This window comes from Pogona vitticeps, chromosome 2 (assembly GCF_051106095.1).
Source record: "Pogona vitticeps strain Pit_001003342236 chromosome 2, PviZW2.1, whole genome shotgun sequence".
NCBI lineage: Eukaryota > Metazoa > Chordata > Lepidosauria > Squamata > Agamidae > Pogona > Pogona vitticeps.
In genome coordinates, this window is record NC_135784.1 from 18,205,636 (window position 1) to 18,224,863 (window position 19,228).

Consider the following 19,228-nt stretch of genomic DNA (forward strand, 5'->3'; position numbering starts at 1 on the left):
CGCACTTTGCCCAGGTCTGTGTTACATCAAAAAGGTGGTGGAGCAAAGGAGAAGCATGACATGGTTATTCTATATTGGCCATAAATACTTTTGAGTTAGGTGTGAATGTTTCAGGGTTAGCTCTTTCTGGGGTCTTTTTCCCTGTCAGTGCTAAAATGAATTGGAGGCGACTTGACAGCATTTAACAATGTGGGGAGAACCTGGGAACTGAGCTGCCAACTACGGGTTAAATACACTGAGTGGGGATTCCTAGAGAGGCAGAGGAAACCCCCGCATGTGTCCTTATAGTAAATGCTCCCCCTCCAAAAAAAGGCCCTCCCTCTCTGGCCTTTTTGGTTCCTAGAACTTTGGTTCCCCCAAAGACTGCATTTCTGTCCGGGATTGGGGCCCCCCCAGCCCCCTCCCAACATACACACATTGGGCCTGTGGGGTGTGTGAAGGTAAGCCCCTCCCGAGGCATGCATGGTACTGGGAATGGATGGGTGGTGGTGGTGGTATGGGGGGCATGGGCAGTGGGAGGGAGGACCCCCTAAATCTCAGGCTCAGACCAGAAAAGGAAAGGTTGCCCCCCCAAATAGGGAGGCCTTAAAAAGATGCTAGATTATTAGTTCAGCTAATTAACCCTCATTTTATTTTTTTACTGCTAGGAGCTTGCAGAGAAACATTGGAGGAGCTTTCCTGCCTCTGGTGCCAAAAGAAGGGGAGGATCAGCCGTGTGTGTGTGTGTGTGTGTGTGTGTGTGTGTGTGTGTGTGTGTGTGTGTGTGTGTGTGTGTGTGTGTGTGTGTGTGTGTGTGTGTGTGTGTGTGTGTGTGTGTGTGTGTGTGTGTTCGGCAAGAAGCAAGAGGTCCTGGGGGGGCAGCCTTTGTCTGGCAAAGAGGCAGCCCATTTTCATCATCAGGAAGGCTGGCCTGCCTCCCCCTCCAAAAAAACAACATTTTGGGGCTTGAGATAAGGGAGGAGAAGTAAAAACAACAACAGCACACTTTTGTGTTGAAAAAGCAAAAGGCTATGAATTCCATGTTCTTTCAATGCTGGTGAGAGGCAGTTCCTTCCAACACCTCTGGAAAGCAAGAGCTTCAATAGGTCTCCAGCTGTGGATCCAGAGGTTGGGAGTTCGATTCCCCCCACTAGGCCTCCTTGGGAGAAGAGCCAGCACCCTGAGTAGCCTTGGGCCAGCTGCACAGCCCCAGAAATATCCCAAAAAAGAAGGAAAGAACCTCTGAGTACTCTCTACCAGGAAAACTGTGGAAAGGTTGTCTTCTGTCAGAATTGACCTGGCGGTGCACGATTATTGTTATAATTAAGACACCTGCACAGGTCTTTCCTCTTGTTAAGGAAGATTGCAGGGGGCTCAGGTGGAAGGGGCTGGGGGATAGCTGCCACTGCTGAGCTCCCCTAAACAGCTGTTAATGGAGAAAGACTTATTTATATTTATTTAAAATATTTTTAATACCCTATTCCATCTCCTGAAAATGACGAAAGTTGATCCCACAGTTATAAATACTCAACTGTCCAAACAAATGGTTGTTGTGGGTTTTTCGGGCTCTTTGGCCGTGTTCTGAAGGTTGTTCTTCCTAACGTTTTGCCAGTCTCTGTGGCCGGTATCTTCAGAAGACAGCACTGCCCTTATTCCCACTGTGCTGTCCTCTGAAGATGCCGGCCACAGAGACTGGCGAAACGTTAGGAAGAAAAACCTTCAGAACACGGCCAAAGAGCCCGAAAAACCCACAACAACCAACAGATCCCAGCAATGAAAGCCTTTGAGAATAAACCTCCTTAAATCTCTAATCTTCTTTTGAGCCTTGCCCATTTCCTATTTTTCCATAGAACGAGACTTCATTATGAACTGGCATCTTCCATGTTTATTTAAAATATTTTTATGCCACCTTTTTCCTCAAAAAGGACCCGAGGTGGCTTACTTCATTAAAATCCAATAGCTAATGCTTAAAACAGTAGTTGTAGAAACCTTTAAAAGGATCATACAAATGCCACACTCAAACACGGTAAAAAAAATCAACACCAAAAGCACATTCAAAGCCGTAAGGCACAACCATTCATTTAAAAAACCTCTCGGGTCATTAAGGGAAACCTTGCGTGAAGAGAAAGCTCTTTGCCTGCTTGTGGAAGGGAAGCAAAGATGGGGCCAGCCTGGCCTCCAGTGGGAGGGAGTTCCATAGTCTCTGGGAGCAGCCACAGAGGCCCTCTCTCGCATCTCCACCCAATGCACCTGTGAAGGTGGCAGGACAGAGAGAAAGGCTTCTCCTGATGATCATAACACCCGGGAGGCTCATAAAGGGATATTCTGTGTTTGTTTTATCTTGCAGTGCATTTGTTACTAACCAAATAACGTTTTGCTTTCAGAGAGCTTTAGAAGCAGAGACTGTTAAGGAAGTCTCAGGGCAGAAAAAAAAAATGGAGGGGCTCCTTTGACAACGCTAGAGGCTTAATTGGAGCAGGAATCAAAGATGATGAAGGAAGATTCGGCAGGCCTTGAAGCAGAAACAGGCCGTAATGCTACCAGAATTAGAAGCAGTGCAAAATTCAAGGAAGGAACACAGAAGAATATAATAGATGAAGACACTGCCTGTCCAGATGTCCTGTGCCAGCCTTTCAGACGATTCTCCTACGAGGAAGCGGAAGGGCCCCGAGAAGCTTGCAGCCGACTCCACCGTCTCTGCCGTCGGTGGCTGAAGCCAGAAAGGCACACCAAGGCTCAGATCCTAGACCTGGTGATCCTGGAGCAGTTCCTGGCCATCCTTCCCCCAGAGATGTCCAGCTGGGTGAGGGAATGTGGAGTGGAGACCAGTTCCCAGGCGGTGGCCCTGGCCGAAGGCTTCCTCCTGAGCCAGGCAGAAGAGGAGCAGAAGGTGAGGGGATTTCCACTTGGGGCTCAGCCCCTGTGGCCCCTTCCTCTGCCCCACAGCCCCTCCTGAGGCCCCTCGTCCTGCCATGCCCCCCCCAAGCTTCTGCGGTTCTGCCTAGCTTTGGTGCACCCCCTCTTCTCTTTGGAGTAAAGAGTAAAGTCTACAGGAAGCATGGATCTGAATTCAGAGTAGAAAAACCCTTCTAGATGTCTGTGGAAAGCTTGATCCTCCTTTGAAAGAAGCCACCCTTGCTATTTTTTCTGTAAGAAAATTCCAGATTTCTCTTTCTGCCCCAGAGAGACCACCAAAGGAGACGGTGAGGTTTCTGATGGGATTGGAGGTGGTGTCTCTCTACCTCTTCCTACACTCCAGAAGTCCTCCATCTTTTATCTAACGGATGAGAGATCCAGTGCAGGGACTGGGTGGATATCTCAGTGGTTGAGGTGCGTGGCTGCAGAGCCAGAGGCTGGGAGTTCAATTCCCCCCACTGGGCTTCCTGAGGAAAAAGTCAGCCTGGGTAGCCTTGGGCCACCTGCACAGTAACAGAAATACCCCCTTAAAAAGGGAATGGAAAACCACTTCTCTACCTGGAAAACACTGAAAAGGGTGGCCATAGGTCAGAATGGACTTGACAGCACACAGTTGTTGTTGTTGTTGTTGTTGTTGTTGTTGTTGTTGTTGTTGTTGTTGTTGTTGTTGTTGTTGTTGTTGTTTTTGTTGTTGTTGTTGTTGTTGTTGTTTTTGTTGTTGTTGTTGTTGTTGTTGTTGTTGTTGTTGTTGTTGTTGTTGTTGTTGTTGTTGTTGTTGTTACGTATACCCCAGAAATAGTCCACCTCCCATCTAATGGGTGGCAAATTTAAAGGAGGATCTTTCAAGATGTTCCACAAGGGGCTTACAGTCCTTTGGTAATATCCAGAGACAGACATCCCCTGACCCCCAAATTCCACCACCAACCTTCAAGTCTTTCTCCCTTTCTCATTCCTTTTCTGTCATCCTTCTGGATTTAATCCTTCGTTGCTCTTTCAGGGGAAAAATCTCTCTGTGGACATTCAGCCTGATTTCTCAGTAATAGAGAAGGCGGCACAGCCGGAGAGCAGACAGCATCTTCTGCCAAGGGGGATTAACCCTCGCTATGGGAAACATCGCTGTGCGGAAATAAAAAAGCCATAGAAACGCATTGAACTTTGTTCAATGCGTTCCTATGGCTTGAAAACTCACCGCTTTGCGAAGTTCTTCCATAGCGCCGCCAGGGCAGGGCGCGAAAATCTGGCGTGGACCTTCCAGTGGCCATTTTGGAACCGCCGATCAGCTGTTCTCCCCCGCTTCGTTATGCGATATTCGCTAAGCGAATCGCTTAGCGAATATCGCAAAGCGAAAAACCTCCATAGGGGCCATCGCTGAGCGAATGCTCCAGCGATGGCCCAGAGCCCCTTGTTAAGCGATTTAATCGCTCAACGGGGCGCTCGTTATGCGAGGCACCACTGTATTGGTCTAATTTTCTAGTACATGTTTGTAGGATTTTTTGTCTCTTTGAAAAACGGTTGCAACTGATGCCGCATTCCCATACAGGAGCTGGAATGATGCCAGTAGCAAAGACTCAGCCATCTTCCCTTCCTTCAGACGGAGTGGGACCCCATCAGGTAAGCAGAAGGGCGAAACTGCAGTCCATCCATATAGCAAATGCTCTCATCCCATCCCTGGGAAGAATTAAGGGGACATTTGTTCCAGTTCTGCTTGTGTCCGAACATTTCCAAAACAAAAACCATTAAGTGCTTTGTATTTGGGATTTCAGGAAATTGAGATATTAAATGTGAGAGAAATGAAAACTGATGGAGTCACCCATCCAGACCCCACAGCTTTGAGCGCTTAACTCTTAAAAGACCTTTGTATTCTGTCCTGTCCTGAGTTTGGGTGGATGCCTCTTTTTTTGAAGGGGTTCCTCACTGTAACACCTATATAGTAGTGCCCCTTTATCTGCGGGATCAGTATCTGCTGATTCACTTATCCATGGTATGAAAATAATAAAAATATTAAAAGAAAAATCCTAGAAATATTTATGTCCACAGTATCATGACCAGAACTGGCTACAAGAGGGAGCAAGAAACCATGCTACAGAAAGCATTTGCTATAAAAATAGCATTTGCAATAACGTAATCCATGTTGTTCAGCATCAGCGGGAAGCTTGGATCTGATCTCCCGTGGATATGGAGGTCCTACTGTATATCAAGAAAGTATAACATAGTTGTCTCCATGGTGAGAAAAGCAGGACCCTCCTGTATCAGATTGGTTTCTCACAAGAGTTCCCTATGGCAAGCCCATACATGGGGCAGGGAAATCCTTTATATCTCTATCTTGTATGCCATTGTTCCTTGAGAACTGCAGTCCACAGACCTTTTTGGGGTTCTTTTTTTGAAAAGTAGATAGGCTGTTTGTGAGCTGTAAGAAAAAATATACTTTTTTTTCTCCAGGGTTCTGTGACCTTTGAAGAGGTGGCCGTGTGTTTCACCCAGGAGGAGTGGGCGCTGCTGGATCCTGACCAGAGGGCCCTCCAGAGGGAAGTCATGGAGGAGAATTCTAGAATGGTGACATTTCTGGGTAAGGCCCACTCTTTCCCTGGTAATTGAAAAAAATCCCAAAGGGTGGAGAGAAATGCTGAGATTGGAAAGGGGGTTACGAAAGAATGATGTAGATGGCAGAGGGACAAGGTGGGTACAGATTGTCCATTTCTGGTCTCTGAGGTTTTTTTCATGATCATACCCAGAATTCAGTATTTGTCTGTGCTTGTCTCTCTTCTCTGCAGATAATTTGAAGAAAACAGCCATATGTGCAAATATCAGCAAGTGTTTTGTGCAGAAAACGGATCTTGTGAGAATGGGACATACTCACACAGATTTAAAAAAAAATACTGGACAGAAACCCTACAGATGCATCATGTGTGGGAAACATTTTGTCCAAATGATGGCCCTGATCCTTCACAAGAGGACCCACATTGCAAAGGATAGTGTAAGGGAGAAGCCACATGAATGCCAGGACTGTGAGAAATGCTTTCCTCAGAAGACAGACTTGGAAAAGCATCAGACTCGGCACAGCGGAGAGAAACCATTTCAATCAAAGGAGTGCGGGAAAGTTTTTACCCGGAATCCAAATGTTCTGAAGCATCAGACAGTCCATATGAGAGAGAAACCATACAAATGTAATGAATGTGGGAAATGTTTTTCTCAGAATTCGCAGCTTGTGAGGCATGAGAGAGTCCACACAGGAGAATATCCATACAAATACCAGGAGTGTAAGAAAAGTTTTCCTCAGAAGACAGACTTGGTGAAGCATCAGAATCACCACACAGGAGAGAAACTGTACAAATGTCAGGGGTGTAAGAGGTGTTTTTCTCAGAACTCACACCTTCTGAGGCACAAAAGAGTTCATATAGGAGAGAAAACGTGCAAATGCCAGGAATGTGGGAAATATTTTTCTCAAAGTGCAAAACTTCGGGTGCGCCAGAGAGTCCACAGAGAAGAAAAACCGTACAAATGTAAGGATTGTGGGAAATGTTTTTCTCAATTCGTGGCTTGTGAGGCATGAGAGAGTCCACACAGGAGAGAAACCGTACAAATGTCAGGAGTGTAAGAGGTGTTTTTCTCAGAACTCACACCTTCTGAGGCACAAAAGAGTTCATATTGGAGAGAAAACGTGCAAATGCCAGGAATGTGGGAAATGTTTTTCTCAAAGTTCAAACCTTCTGGTGCACCAGAGAGTCCACACAGGAGAAAAACCATACAAATGTAAGGATTGCGGGAATTGTTTTTCTCAGATTTCACAGCTAGTGAGGCATGAAAGAGTCCACACAGGAGAGAAAGTCTACAAATGCAAAGAGTGCGGGAAAGCATTTGCTCAGAATTCACATCTTATGAATCATTATAATGTCCACACAGGAGGACACGTCAACAAGTGCCCCGAGTGTGGAAAATGATTTGTTCAATATTCACACCTTGTGAAGCATCAGAGAGTCCACACAGGTAAAGAAACTGTAGAAGTGCCAGGAATGTGAGAACTGTTTTTGTAAGAACTCACACCTTCTGAGGCACAAAAGTGTTCGTATAAGAGAGAAAATGTGCAAATGCCAGGAGTGTGGAAATGTTTTGATCACAGTTCCCATTTTGAGGACTATCAAAGAATCCACACCGGAGGGTAAGTTTACTGTACAAGTGTCAAGAATTTGGGAAATGTTTCATTCAGAATTCAAAGTTTCTGAAGCATCAGACTGTACACACGAGAGAGAAATCATACCGGTGCCAGGTCTGTGACAAGTGTTTTTCTCAGAGTATAAATCTTTTGAGTCACCAGAGAGTCCACACAGGAGAGAAACGATACAAATGTAAGGAATGTGGGAAATGTTTTTCACGGAAATCACCTCTTTTGAGCCGTCAGGTACTCGACACGGGAGAGAAGCCACACAAATGCCAGGAGTGCGGGAAATGCTTTGCTCTGAGTTTTCACAACTTGTGAACCAAAAAAGAATCAATCAAGGAAAGCAACCGTACGAGTGCCAGGATTGTGGGAAGTCTTTTGCGAAGAACTCAAATCTTGTGCCCACTGTAAGGGTTCGTATCTTGCCTCCCCTCGTTTTAAGTGAGTTGAAAAAGTACAACTAATCTTTATTAGAATATGTAACAATAAATCTGTTTGTCCAAACTCAGCTTCTGCAGTTTCTCTCGTCGCCAAAGGGGCCATCAAGGGCATCCAAGCGTCCTTTGCAAAGGGGCTACAATTCAACTCGTCACAGGGTCCTTTCAAAAACAAATTAGTATTGTCCAAGCCAAAAGTCTCTAAGATGCTTCCCGACAGATCCTGCTTCCAAAACGTCTCCCAGGGCTGCTGAGGAGCAAATCCAGGCCGGACTCTGCCCTTCACCTCCGAGCTCAGGCTGCACCTCAGAGGGGTCGGCGCTTCCCTTGCCAGGAGCCTGGCTTGGCTTCAGTCACATGATAGGAAGTGGGAGACAAGAGTGGCAGCCAAGAGCAAAGGAGTCTGAGGGGAGGGAGATGATGGAAGATTGAAAGGGAGGGTTCAAAGGCCCAGACCTCCCCCTGGAAATGGGAGAGGAGATCAGGTGAGAAGGAGTGGCTCCGGATTTTGTTCTTTGTTTTGGAGTGGTTGCAGGCGGGCGGGGGGGGGGGGAGAGGAGATATTTGGGTGGGGAATCTGAGCAGGTGGAGATCCTGGACCTTCCCTAAAATCGAAGAGGGAGGAAACGGACTGCATTATGCAATGCAATGGAAGGTTCCAGATGCATTGTGGCAAGATCCAGTGAACCATTCAGGCAAGCCAAGGGTTAAGTGCAGGGAATTAGGATTTCTCGAGGGGAAGGCAACCTGGGATGGGGGTTGGAAGTCTCCCAAGACCAAGGCTTCTCCCTCCCAAATAATCCCCTTGTGTGTCTCCTCTCAGTTCCTCTGGAGGGGAAAAGGGGAGCCAGCTTCTCCCAAGGGTGCCTAGGCTCCAGTCAGGGATGTGGGGAGCCCCTTTCCCTTTTGCCCCTCAATGCACTTCGGGGGGGGATGGTGAGTCTCCCCAAGGATTTGGGGTCGGGGGATCCTGGAGGAGGCGAATAGGCAGCGAGAGAGGATCTCTTCCCCTCCTCCAGATTGGCCCCCAAAGTTTGGTTTCCTGATGCAAAGCCTTGCAGCCCCCCCCCCTCGGCCGACCGCACGACCACCGACAGAAGCTGGCTTGGTTGTCCGTTGACGGGGAAGAGGAGCCCAAAAATAGGATTTTCCCAGGGCTCCTCCTCCTCCTATGCTATCAAGTCAGCTCTGACCTTTGGTGACCCTTTTCAGGGTTTTCTAAGTGGAGTACACACAGAAGTGGTGACCCCTTCCCTTCTTCTGGGGACAACCTGGGATTGTGTTCCTCCCCCAAAGCTACCCAGGCTGGCTCGACTGGCAGGAGGCACAGAGGGGGAATCGAACTCCCAACCTCTGACTCCTCTGCAAAGCGCCTGACTCACTGAGATGTCCAGACTGCTCTTTCGCTTAGTTTGGAGACCCCCTAAATTAATACCCATGTTGTCGTGGTTAGGTGTGAGACAGGTGAACTGAGCCCTCAGCAGGAGATGGAGGAAGAGGAGAGGGGAGCTGTGGCTGGCGGCTTTTGTCAATTCCAACTTTTTTTTCTTTCTCCTAGAATGTAATGATGATTAGCAGAAAAATGTCCTGACTTTGCAGCCCGTGAAGAGTGTCGTCTGATAAAGCCAGTCTTTCCTCACAGAGAGAGAGAGAGAAGGAAGGACTTCTTTGATTCCACCGAAGGCTGGCTGAGAACGTAAACCAGCAATCGAGGAGCAGAAGTTCGTTGGCCTTGATTGAGGAATAGCTTCTGATGTCCTCATGGCTGAGAGCAGTGGCGGATTCCTGGAGAAATCATTGCGGAAAATCTTGGAGGAGGATGTTGTCAGCTCAGATACACAACTCCAGAGCTTCAGGCGGTTCTCCTACAAGGAAGCAGAAGGGCCCCGAGAAGCTTGCAGCCGACTCCACTATCTCTGTCGTCGGTGGCTGAAGCCAGAAAGGCACACCAAGGCTCAGATCCTGGACCTGGTGGTCCTGGAGCAGTTCCTGGCCATCCTTCCCCCGGTGATGTCCAGCTGGGTGAGGGAATGTGGAGCGGAGACCAGTTCCCAGGCGGTGGCCCTGGCCGAAGGCTTCCTCCTGAGTCAGGCAGAAGAGGAGCAGGAGGTGAGAGGATTCCCACTTGGGGCTCTTAAGACGGGTCACCTCCGTCCCTGTGGCCCCTTCCTCTGCCCCACAGCCCCTCCTGAGGCCCCTCGTGCTGCCATGGCCCCCCCAAGCTTCTGCGGTTCTGCCTAGCTTTGGTGCACCGCCACTTCTCTTTGGAGTAAAGAGTAAAGTCTACAGGAAGCATGGATCTTGATTCAGAGTAGAAAAACCCTTCCAGATGTCTGTGGAAAGCTTGATCCTCCTTTGAAAGAAGCCACCCTTGCTATTTTTTCTCTAAGAAAATTCCAGATTTCTCTTTCTGCCCCAGAGACACCACCAAAAGAGACGGTGAGGTTTCTGATGGGATTGGAGGTGGTGGCTCTCTACCTCTTCCTACACTCCAGAAGTCCTCCATCTTTTATCTAACGGATGAGAGATCCAGTGCAGGGACTGGGTGGATATCTCAGTGGTTGAGGTGCGTGGCTGCAGAGCCAGAGGCTGGGAGTTCGATTCCCACCACTGGGCTTCCCGAGGAAAAAGTCAGCCTGGGTAGCCTTGGGCCACCTGCACAGTAACAGAAATACCCCCTTAAAAAGGGAATGGAAAACCACTTCTCTACCTGGAAAACCCTGAAAAGGTTTTCAGAATCGACTTGATGGCACACAATTATTATTATTACATACACTCCAGAAATAGTCCACCTCCCACTTAATGGGTGGCAAATTTAAAGGAGGATCTTTTAAGATGTTCTACAAGGGGCTTACAGTCCTTTGAAAATATCCAGAAGACAGACATCCCCTGACCCCCAAATTCCACCACCAACCTTCCAGTCTTTGTCCCTCTCTCATTCCTTTTCTGTCGTTCTTTTGATTGAATCTTTCATTGCTCTTTCAGGGGGAAAATCTCCCTGTGGATATTCAGCCTGATTTCTCAGTGACAGAGAAGACAGCACAGCCGGAGAGCAGACAGGATCTTCTGCCAAGGGGGAACACGCCAGGCGGTGAAGGAGGTGCCAGTTTGCAGGGTAATTTCAAATGTCGGCAGGGGAAAGGAAGAGGGTGATCTCCTTGTCTGAAGGATGGAGGAGAAGCACGGGCTGCGTTGATATCTCCCTGAGTATCTCCCCCCCCCCATTTCTATACATTTTGTTTTAATGGTTGTTATGTGTTGACGTGTCACCTCTGAGTAATAACAACCCCATGAATGAGCCATCTCCCAGAATAATGTTCTGTCCTCAACTGCCCTAGCTCAGCTCTTGCAAACTGCAGTCTGTGACTTCCTTTAGGTTACCAGTCCATCTCGTATTTGTTCTTCCTCTTTTCCTGCTGCCGTCCACTTTTCCCCGCAGGATTGTCTTTTCCAGAGAATCTTCCCTTTTCATGAGGTGCCCAAAGGAGGAGAGTTTAAGTTTATGGGAGAGAAAATTGCATATGTTTCTGTGAGAAATATACGCAACTGACTCCACGTTCTCAGCATCTCTCACACAGGAGCTGGAATGTTTTAATTACCAACACTTTAAGGACTTTAAATGAGAAAAGAAATGCTTAGGTTCCTGGTCAGACAGTCAAAGAGAAAAGGTGCAGCTCCACCCAAAGGAAATGGAGATTATATCTATGTGCCTGAAACACAAATTCAGGATAGGGCAGGATCCAAGTTGTCTCATTCCGTCCAGTTGTCATTGCATCGCTGGTTGGTCTCTCCACTCATTGATTCAATGATTCTGTTTGTATCCCATGTTTGACTCAATGAGCTCAAGACCTTGGAGTTTTGTTCTTAACAACTCAGGCCTGAAAACAACAATCCTGTGAGGTAGGTCTGGTTGTAGAAGAATAAGTGAGCTGTGATCATCCCGTGGGCTTCATGGCAATTCTGAGTTTCAGTGGCAATGAGCTCTCCTAAGAACTAATAGCTGGCTGTTCATTGCAATCTTTTGCATTTTACTGGAGTTACTTCCTTGTAAGTTTTAGAAAAAGGAAGCCGTGTGAATCTGTGCTAGCATAGCAGGCCAAAAGCAAAACAACATTAAAATTAAAGTAGACAAAAAGGTCTCAGGGGCAAATCCTCTTCCTCAGACAAATTCTGGGGTTGCTGTCTGAGTAAAAGACAGCAATTAGTTTTTAAGGTCACACAAATGTTTTGTGATTTTTATTAGTTTTAGTCTTGGTCTTATTTTCTAGTACGTGTTTATAGGATTTTGATCTTTGTCTCTCTGAGAAACGGTTGCAACTGATGCCGCATTCCCATGCAGGAGCTGGAATGATGCCAGTAGCAAGGACTCCGCCATCTTCCCTTCCTTCGGATGGAGTGGAACCCCATCAGGTAAGCAGAAGGGCGAAACTGCAGTCCATCCATATAGCAAATGCTCTCATCCCATCCCTGGGAAGAATCAAGGGGGCATTTGTTCCAGTTTTGCTTGTGTCAGAACATTTCCAAAACAAAAACCTCATGGCGCAGTGGTTAAAACGCTGTACTGCAGCTAAAACTGTGCTCACGACCTGGGGTTCAAATCCCAGGTAGCCGGCTCAAGGTTGACTCAGCCTTCCATCCTTCCGAGGTCGGTAAAATGAGTACCCAGCTTGCTGGGGGGGCAATGTGTAGCCTGTATAATTAAATTGTAAACCGCCCGGAGAGTGCTTGTAGCGCTATGGGGCGGTATATAAGTCCAATGAATGAATGAATGAATGAATGAATGAATGAATGAATAAACAAACAAACAAACAAACAAACAAACAAACAAATAAATAAATAATAAAGTGCTTTGCATGTGGGATTTCAGGAAATTGAGATATTAAACGTGAGAGGAATGAAAACTGATGGAGTCACCCATCCAGACCCACAACTTTGAGAATTTTAACTCTTAAAAGCCCTTTGTAGTCCTGTCCTGACTTTGGGTGGTTGCCTCTTTTTATAAAGAGGTTCCTTGCTTTAACACCTATACAGCAGTACCCCTTTATCTGCTGGATCAATATCTGCAGATTCACTTACCCACAGTATGCAAATATTAAAAATGTTAAAAGAAAATTCCTAGATATATATTTTTTACACATGGTCATTACCAAAATTGGCTACAAGAGATAGCCAGAACCCCACTATAGAAAGCATTCGCTATTAAAATACAATTTGCTATAACATAATCCTGAGTGCTCAGTGGAAGGACAGATCCTGAATCTGAGGCTCCATTATTTTGGCCATCTCATGAGAAGACTCCCTGGAAAAGCCCCTGATGTTGGGAAAGAGTGAAGGCAAGAGGAGAAAGGGACAACAGAGGACGAGATGGTTGGACAGTGTCATCGAAGTGACCAACATGAATTTTACCAAACTCCGGGAGGCAGTGGAAGACAGGAGGGCCTGGCGGGCTCTGGTCCATGGGGCCACGAAGAGTCGGACACAACTTAATGACTAAACAACAGCAACATAACATAATCCGTGTTGTTCAGCGTCAGCGGGAAGCTTGGATCTGATTGCCCGTGGATATGGGTGTCCTACTGTATATCAAGAAAGTATAACATAGTTGTCTCCATGGTGAGAAAAGAAGGACTGTCCTGTATCAGATCGGCTTCTCACAAGAGTTCCCTATGGCAAGCCCAAACATGGGGCAGATAAATCCCTTTATATCTCTATCTCGCCTGGTTCAGTGACCTGTTTTGGAGGGTTGTATTAAAGTAGATAGGCTCTGTGTGAGCTGTTAGAAAAATATCCTTTTTTTCTCCAGGCTTCTGTAACCTTTGAAGAGGTGGCGGTGTGTTTCACCCAGGAGGAGTGGGCGCTGCTGGATCCTGACCAGAGGGCCCTACAGAGGGAAGTCATGGAGGAGAATTCTAGGATGGTGACATCTCTGGGTAAGGCCCACTCTTTCCCTGGTAATTGGAAAAAAAATCCAAAAGGTGAAGAGAAATGCTGAGATTGGAAAGGGGGTTATGAAAGTATGATGTAGATGGCAGAGGGCATCACCAGGAGCCAAGAGAGCGACATGTTGGGTGCAGATTGTCCGTTTCTGGTCATTCGCAGAATTCAGCCTTGGTCTGTGCTTGTCTCTCTTCTCTGCAGATAATTTGAAGAAAACAGCCATATGTCCAAAGAGCAGCAAGTGCTTTGGGCAGAAAATGGATCTTGTCAGATACGGGTCGACTGACACTGATGATAAAAGAAGTATTGGAGAGAAATCCAACAAATGCATCGTGTGTGGGAAACATTTTGCCCAAAAGATGGCCCTGATCCTTCACAAGAGGACCCACGTTGCAAAGAAAAGTGTCAGGGAGAAGCCACACAAATGCAAGGAGTATGAGAAATGTTTTCCTCAGAAGACAGACTTGGGAAAGCATCCGACTCAGCACACAGGAGAGAAACCATACCAATGTCAGGAGTGCGGGAAATGTTTTACCTGGAATCCAAACATTATGAAGCATCAGAGAGGTCATACGAGAGAGAAATCGTATGAATGCCTGGAGTGCCTGAAATGTTTTTTTTGCAGTACAACCCTTTTGATCCACCAGAGAGTCCACAGAGGAGAAAAACCATACAAATGTCAAGAATGTGGGAAATGTTTTTCTCAAAATTCGCACCTTGTGGTGCACAAGAGAGTCCATACAGGAGAGAAACCCCACAAATGCAAGGAGTGTGATAAATGTTTTGCTCAAAGTTCACTGCTTGTAAATCATAAGAGAGTCCACACAGGAGAACATGCATACAAATGCCAGGAGTGTAAGCAATGTTTTCCTCAGAAGACAAAGTTCGTGAAGCATCAGACTCAGCACACTGGTGAGAGACCGTACCAATGTCAGGAGTGTGGGAAAGGCTTTACCTCGAATTCAAACCTTGTGAATCATCAGAGAGTCCACACAGGAGAGAAACCGTACAAATGTCAGGAGTGTGAGAAGTGTTTTTCTCATAAATCAAACCTTCGGAGGCACAAAAGAGTTCATACAGGTGAGAAACTGTACAAATGTCAGGAGTGTGAGAAGTGTTTTTCTCATAACTCAAACCTTGTGAGGCACAAAAGAGTACATATGGGAGAAAAACCCTACAAATGTAAGGATTGTGGGAAATGTTTTTCTCAAAATTCAAACCTTGTGATGCACCGGAGAGTCCATACAGGAGAAAAACCCTACAAATGTAAGGATTGTGGGAATTGTTTTTCTCAGAATTCACAGCTTGTGAGGCATATGAGAGTCCACACAGGAGAGAAACTCTACAAATGCAAGGAGTGCAGGAAAGCATTTGCTCAGAAGTCACATCTTATGAATCATTATAATGTCCACACAGGAGGACATTTCCACATGTCAACAAGTGCCCCGAGTGTGGAAAATGATTTGTTCAATATTCACACCTTGTGAAGCATCAGAGAGTCCACAACGGTGAGAAACTGTAGAAGCGTCAGGAGTGTGGGACCTGTTTTTGTAAGAACTCATACCTTCTGAGGCACAAAAGTGTTCATATAAGAGAGAAAATGTGCAAATGCCAGGACTGTGGAAAAGTTTTGATCACATTTCCCAGTTTAAGGACTATCAAAGAATCCACACCGGAAGGTAAGTTTACAAGTGTCAAGAATTTGGGAAATGTTTCGTTCAGAATTCAAAGTTTCTGAAGCATCAGACTGTACACACGAGAGAGAAATCATACTGGTGCCAGGTCTGTGGCAAGTGTTTTTCTCAGAGTATAAATCTGCTGATTCACCAGAGAGTCCACACAGGAGAAAAACCATATACATGCCAACAAGGTCGGAAATGTTTTTCTTGCCATTCGAACCTTTTGGTGTACCAGAGAGTCCACACAGGAGAAAAACGATACAAATGTAAGGTATGTGGGAAATGTTTTTCACGGAAATCACCTCTTTTGAGCCGTCAGGTACTCGACAGGGGAGAGAAGCCACAGAAATGCCAGGATTGCGAGAAATGCTTTGCTCAGAGTTCAAAACTTGTGAACCAAAAAAGAATCAATAGAGAAAAGCAACTGTACGAGTGCCAGGAGTGTGGGAAATCTTTTGTGAACAACTCAAAATATTGTGCCCACTGTTAGGGTTCGTATCTTGACTCCCCTAGTCTTAAGTGAGAGTCTGGAAACACTTGTGTTGAAAAATCACAACTAGTCTTTATTAGAATATGTAACAATAAATCTGTTTGACCAAATTCAGCTTCTGGCAGTTTCTCTCGTCGCCAACGGGTCCAGCGAGGGCATCCAAATGTCCTTTACAAAGGGGTTACAACTCAACTCGTTCCAACCTTTCAAAAACAGATTAGTATTGTCCAAGCCAAAAGTCTCTAATTGCGGTTCTGGTAACGGGGTCATCTCCTCATCTCGCACCTCCGTCTCATAAGGGTCCCCCTCTCCTCATAGAGGGGTCCATGGTCCATTAAGTACCCCTTCCTCTGGGCTTCTTCCAGATGCCATGATCGGCGTTCTCGCTCTTCACGGTCTACTGCTTCCTTCTGCTCTCTGAGCCGTCAGCGCCACTCTCTGGCCTCCGACTCTCCAAAATAAGAAGGACGCTGCAGCACCCCCTTCTCCTTCGGTAATCAGCTTCCTCCCTAGGGACCCGTACCTTCTACAATTTCCCAGTCCAAGGGTCTTCAACACATATCATTTACCAACCCCCCCCTCCCAAGTATTACGTCCATCTCTCCTTTTCCCGCCAAACCATCCCCTGTCTAGGTGGCTACTGTCAACGTTATCAGTTCCCGCTCCAATTCTCGAGCATCAACTCCCCGCTGTTTGGTCTCGATGGGCGGTGCAGGTGGGTTTCTCTGAGCCTCTTGTTCCTTTGTGAGGGAGGACGACGCTCCGGCCAGAGCCTTTACACCAGGGGTCTCAGACATGCGGCCCGGGGGCCATTTGCAGTCCGCCGGACAATAGTTTGTGGCCCCCGCCTTGCCTGTCCCCCCCTGAAGTGCCCACGCGTCCTCTGGTGTCAAGAGTCAAAAAAAGCCTTGCCTCGCTTGCCGGCTCTCCCAAGACAGCGCCTCTTGCACCCTCCATCAGGAACTGCAGCCTGCCAGCCAGCCCGCTTGTCTGCTGGCTGCAGTACTGGATGGAGGGTGCAAGAGGCGCTGTCTTGGGAGAGAGCCGGTGAGCGAGGTGCACTGCCAGCCCTTTCCCACGAGTCGCAGCCAAGCGATGCCTGAGAGCGCAGCTCGCTCCTGGCCCGTCCTCGAAGAGCGCCTCCAAGCCACCAACAGCAGCTGCTGCCGCCTCTTCCAGGGAAGCGTCTCTCTGGCTCTCTTTCTCTCTCGGCTCCCCCAGCACCAGCCCGGCCAGCGCTTCCTCCTCCTCTTCGTCCTGCTTCCCTCAACTCTGGAGGCTGCCTGGGCTCGCCTCTCAAAGTTTGCTCCTCGGTCATGGTGGGGGTACCTGCTGCTGCTGAGTGTGCCTTTTTTGAGGGGGGCCTTCAGAGGAAGGTTGCCGGACCACTGTGTGTGTGTGTGTGTGTGTTTGTGTGCGTGTGTGTATACACGCGTGCGTGCAGCTGTGCAGGGCGCCCCGTTCTGTTTAATTTCGCAGGTACCGATGGGGTTTTCCTCCTTTGGCAAGGCGACTCTGAGGTTTTTTTAAAAAAATTATGTCATCCCCCCCCCCCGCTAGGCGGTTGCCGACGCTCCCTCCCTCCTCCACTTCTTCATCCTGCTGCTGGTGCTGGTGGTGAAGAAGGATCCAGAGGGGGTCGTGGTCAGCGGCGAGGGCTCATGCGCCCCTCCTCCTCAGAGTCCCAGCCGGGCTAAGGAAACTCCTGGGCAGAAAATCTGATGCGGCCCAGCCTCATCCAGACTCTGTCTCCAGTGGCCCCCAAGTAAATTGAGTGTGAGACCTCTGCTTTACACTCTCGCCTCACGTCTCACACCCACAAGACTTTACACGCTGGAGAGAAACCATACCAGTGCCAGAAATATGGGATATGTTTTTCTCACAACTGAAACCTTCTAATTCACCAGAGAGTCCAGACAGGAGAAAAACCTTAGAAATGCGCATAGTGTGGGAAATGTTTCTCTTGGAATTCACACCTCATAAGGCACAACAAGAATGAGATATAAAGTGGATATCAAAAGTTTACACACCCCTGTTAAAATGTCAAGTGTCTGTGATGTAAAAAAAATGAGACAAAGATAAATCATTTCAGAACTTTTTCCACCTTTAATGAAACCTATGAACTGTACAACTCAGTTGACCAAAAAAGTGGTATTTTTTAGGGGGAGGGAAGTAAAAATAAAAAGAAAACTATGCCACGAGTGTGGGAAATGGTATGTTTGCAAGGCAGCATTTCTGATACATCAGAGCCACGTGGATATGATTGGAATCATGATGGTTCATATCAGTACTCAGAAGGGCTCAATTTGAGCATTCGCTATAATCCACATTTTTAGCACCTGCAGGGAGCCTTGGAAATGTTCCCTGAAGATATATTTATTTTTATTTATTTATTTACAATATTTTTTAGCCGCACCATTGCCAGTGGCTTCTGGGCAGATATAGGGCTCCTTCTGCATGTATTTAGGTAAGGTAAAGGTTCCCCTTGACATTTAGTCAGTCATGTCTGACTCTAGGGAGCGGTGCTCATCCCCGTTTCCAAGCCGTAGAGCCAGCGTTTGTCTGAAGACAGTTTCTGTTGTCACGTGGCCAGCGCAACTATACACGGAACGCTGTTTACTTTCCCACCAAGGTGGTCCCTATTTATCTACTCACATTTGCATGCTTTTGAACTACTAGGTTGGCAAGGAGCTGGGACAAAGCAACGGGAGCTCACTCCATCGCGTGGATTCAATCTTACGACTGCTGGTCTTCTGACCCTGCAGCACACAAAGGCTTCTGCGGTTTAGCCCGCAGCACCACCACATCCCTTTCTGCATGCATTTACTGCCACACAAATGCAGTTGGAGTGCTTCAACTTCCTGCTTACGTGTCTGGCCACATGGAGCATTTAGCACAAACACAGACACAATCGCACACTCAAAAAGCAGCACTAGCATCTCCAGACTCCCTTCAGTTTTAAAGTCATTGCTGAGGAAGACTCCTTCCTGATATGAAGGCAGGTAGCGGTGATCAACAATCTGGCAGTAACACCAAAACAAAAAAAACAACAAAAACATTGTGCGGTTCTATGGTTTATTTTGAGATAACACCAGTTAATAGGAAAAGTAGACCGCGGCCAGGAGAGAACTCATTAGCCTGGGTTATTATCACTTGTCATATTTTACAAACCACTGACCAGAATGAGGAAATTGTGCATTGTAGCTCTTCAGAAGGTGCCCTAGAGAGAGCATAAAGGGCAGCGATGCTACAACTCCCAGGGAACAGAGCGCCAGCTTCCTTTTTTTGTACATTAACAGGAAGTAACGTCCATGAGAGCCATGTAACCTTGGAGATAGGCCTTGGTCCAGGTGAGTGAAATGTCGATATCTTTAAGTGTGGGTCTGTGGGCTGGAACCCTCACAATTTTGTCTCAGGGTCAGATTCCAGATTAGGCACCCTTCAGTCTCAAGAGACTATGATAACGTGCTCTGTATGGAGGACTTGGAACAGCGTCTAGTGTGGCTGAGAAGAACAATTCGAGAGGGACAATCCCTTCCACACAGAGGACAAATACAGTCCGTCTCCTGTCCAGCTCCCTGATTTTGCTGCTTTCGGGACTGCCTCTTCGCCTCAGCCTGCTGGACAAGGGTCT

At 47.2% G+C, this 19,228-nt stretch overlaps 2 protein-coding genes and 1 long non-coding RNA gene across 4 annotated transcripts; 2 read left to right on the top strand and 1 right to left on the bottom strand.

Moving 5' to 3' along the window:
• Positions 1 to 271: 271 nt before the first annotated feature.
• On the top strand, positions 272 to 7,555 carry LOC140703960 (uncharacterized). 2 transcript variants are annotated; one of them, XM_078388181.1, is made up of 5 exons: positions 272 to 440; positions 2,364 to 2,869; positions 4,436 to 4,506; positions 5,335 to 5,461; positions 5,667 to 7,555. In XM_078388181.1, exons 2-5 carry the CDS (start codon positions 2,791 to 2,793, stop codon positions 6,443 to 6,445), a joined length of 1,056 nt encoding a protein of 351 aa, XP_078244307.1. In that variant the 5' UTR covers positions 272 to 440; positions 2,364 to 2,790; the 3' UTR covers positions 6,446 to 7,555. The 2 variants fall into 2 exon arrangements, with proteins under 2 accessions (XP_078244307.1, XP_078244305.1); XM_078388179.1 differs by lacking the exon at positions 272 to 440 and having other exon boundaries at positions 1,673 to 2,869.
• Positions 6,690 to 14,998, bottom strand: LOC144587480 (uncharacterized). Its single transcript, XR_013542635.1, has 2 exons — positions 14,906 to 14,998; positions 6,690 to 6,851 (listed from the first exon to the last, which is right to left on the bottom strand). It is a non-coding gene; the product is annotated as an uncharacterized LOC144587480 (long non-coding RNA).
• On the top strand, positions 7,834 to 15,704 carry LOC140704282 (uncharacterized). The gene is made up of 6 exons (XM_078388123.1): positions 7,834 to 7,973; positions 9,047 to 9,597; positions 10,474 to 10,603; positions 11,828 to 11,898; positions 13,292 to 13,418; positions 13,627 to 15,704. Exons 2-6 carry the CDS (start codon positions 9,250 to 9,252, stop codon positions 14,910 to 14,912), a joined length of 1,962 nt encoding a protein of 653 aa, XP_078244249.1. The 5' UTR covers positions 7,834 to 7,973; positions 9,047 to 9,249; the 3' UTR covers positions 14,913 to 15,704.
• The last annotated feature ends 3,524 nt before the right edge of the window (positions 15,705 to 19,228 follow it).

Bases quoted from the DNA above. Each gene is read 5' to 3' on its own strand.
- LOC140703960 (XM_078388181.1), top strand. From the start codon at position 2,791: ATGTGGAGTGGAGACCAGTTCCCAGGCGGTGGCCCTGGCCGAAGGCTT. The intron at 4,507-5,334 runs GTAAGCAGAAGG...TTTTTTCTCCAG, and splicing joins ACGGAGTGGGACCCCATCAG to GGTTCTGTGACCTTTGAAGA. The intron at 5,462-5,666 runs GTAAGGCCCACT...TCTTCTCTGCAG, and splicing joins TAGAATGGTGACATTTCTGG to ATAATTTGAAGAAAACAGCC.
- LOC140704282 (XM_078388123.1), top strand. From the start codon at position 9,250: ATGGCTGAGAGCAGTGGCGGATTCCTGGAGAAATCATTGCGGAAAATC. The intron at 10,604-11,827 runs GTAATTTCAAAT...ATTCCCATGCAG, and splicing joins AGGAGGTGCCAGTTTGCAGG to GAGCTGGAATGATGCCAGTA. The intron at 11,899-13,291 runs GTAAGCAGAAGG...TTTTTTCTCCAG, and splicing joins ATGGAGTGGAACCCCATCAG to GCTTCTGTAACCTTTGAAGA.